This window comes from Alligator sinensis, unplaced genomic scaffold, assembly GCF_000455745.1.
Source record: "Alligator sinensis unplaced genomic scaffold, ASM45574v1 scaffold846_1, whole genome shotgun sequence".
NCBI lineage: Eukaryota > Metazoa > Chordata > Crocodylia > Alligatoridae > Alligator > Alligator sinensis.
The window spans coordinates 1,156,376-1,158,302 of NW_005842230.1; the positions used below are offsets into that span (position 1 = coordinate 1,156,376).

The window sequence follows — 1,927 nt, forward strand, 5'->3', positions numbered from 1 at the left end:
TGAAGCAGTAAAGCAGTTGGCTCCATTCCCTTGGAGGCTCAGCGTGTAATTCATGTGATGCCCTTACCATCAGATTAAGCCTAATATTTCAAGTTCGTTCTAATTCCCATACTGCCACCAATCTCTCTGTACATTTAAATGTAGCACTTCATTAGTTTATCTGAATAGATTAAACTGATGAGTATCTCTCCCAAGTTCATTTGTCATAAAATCTTCGTAATTTTAATTACTTGGGCAGTTGCTAATCTAATATAACTCCACTTTCCCTGTCTACAATGAATTTCAGTGACCTGCGACCCTCTTTATCTTACACAAAGATGCTATTTCATTTTGTTAACCCAAGACTAGGAAGAAAAATACAACTCTTTTACAAACATACATACTTATTTAAGAACAGTCATTTAAATGGGGGAAAAAAATCTCTCAAGTAACATTATCCTAGATCTAAAATAAGACACTTCCAAAACATTTCTCAGTAGTTACCATTGCCAGATCATCCAGCTTTTCAGTTTTTGGGCTCTGCATTTCCAGCTGTGGCCCAGATAGACAACTAACTATTTGAACACATGCATTGAGGCTGCATGCTTAAAATGCAGTTGTATTTCTCTGTGTAATTATTAGTCCATCATTTCTAAAAAGATAGGTGACTATATACTTGACACGTGAGATTTTGCAGATGAGACACCTCTTAAATGCAGATGCATAAACTTTATCTTTCAATTTTCTCTTTATCCATTTTGCAAATATATTAGCCCAGTGCCCTTATGAAGCACAAGTTGACATCAATCTATTTTATTAGGTCAGCTGTTTCTCAGCAGCAGTGCTAGCACAAAACAGTGACTGGTTTGTTAGCCACCACTTGCTCCCTCTGCTGGTTCTGCTACACCCCAGAAAAAAAATAATTCCAGAGGGCTGAAACATTTCAAAAGTTCTAAGAAACCATTTCAAACCAGCATGCACTTTCAAAATTGTCTTCTAAATTTGTACACAAAAATGACTAAGTGCCCAAGCCCTGCGACTGCATATACAGCTGAGGGAGGTGTTTAGTTACTGCAATTTGTGCTGTGAAAATTATAGACAAATTAGAAGCCCTTTTGAAAATTAGGTCTTGTTGATCTTACATAACCAGAGACTCATTTGATTTAAAAAAAAAAATTCAAGACAGTTTTGTAAACTTTTAGACAACACATTGTATTCCAAACCCAAATCCGATTATGCTAACTGAACTTAGTAGATGCACCATTATTTCCTCATATAATTTTTTACTTACCTTGAAGCTGGTAATTGAGGTTTTTTTATTTGCATTTGCAAGTGTTTGATTAACCCATTTAATAATAACTTCATCATTTACTTTTTCCCCTTCTCCAAGGTCTGATAGTACTTTCAAAGTATACCTGTAACAGGAAAAGTCATTTACAAATGATTTATAGAATTCTTCTCTGTTCCAAAGTTTTCATCTTGACATTTAATTTTTGCTATATTAATTATTTTGGTACTCGATTTTTCTACTTCTATATTATTACTGTCACAAGAATAAAATAACATTCCAGATTCTAATTTTCACTGTCACATTTTCTTTCTATATTTATTTTCCTTATCCATCATTAGTTTCACAAAATGAAGTGAAAGGGTTCATCACTCTGGAATCAAGTGACTTCCCAAAAGTAAGTTAAAAAGTAGTTTTAGGTAATCTTCATCCCAGAATACAAAGCAGAATATTGTGGATTTTCCTGCTTTTCCTTTTAGTTGGACCATGTTTTAACAAATATAGATCTCAATTCTGCAATAGGAACCTCTACTTTCAATCACTGCGTCATACTAAATACCACAGAGGGGGAACAATGAAACTCATATTCTCTTTTATGCCATTATTTTTTTCCAAGAAAAAACAAACAAACAAAGTGTGTGTGTGTGTGGGGGGGGGGGG

At 34.4% G+C, this 1,927-nt stretch overlaps 1 protein-coding gene across 5 annotated transcripts in view; it reads right to left on the reverse strand.

The window, feature by feature from the left end:
* PLS1 (plastin 1) overlaps positions 1 to 1,927 on the reverse strand; it is a 79,177-nt gene that overhangs the window by 12,858 nt on the left and 64,392 nt on the right. For all 5 annotated transcript variants that reach the window (XM_014521609.2, XM_025208466.1, XM_014521610.2 and 2 more), the window contains one exon: positions 1,271 to 1,394. In XM_014521609.2, coding sequence (XP_014377095.1) covers positions 1,271 to 1,394 — 124 coding nt within the window. The remainder of the gene's footprint in view (positions 1 to 1,270; positions 1,395 to 1,927) is intronic.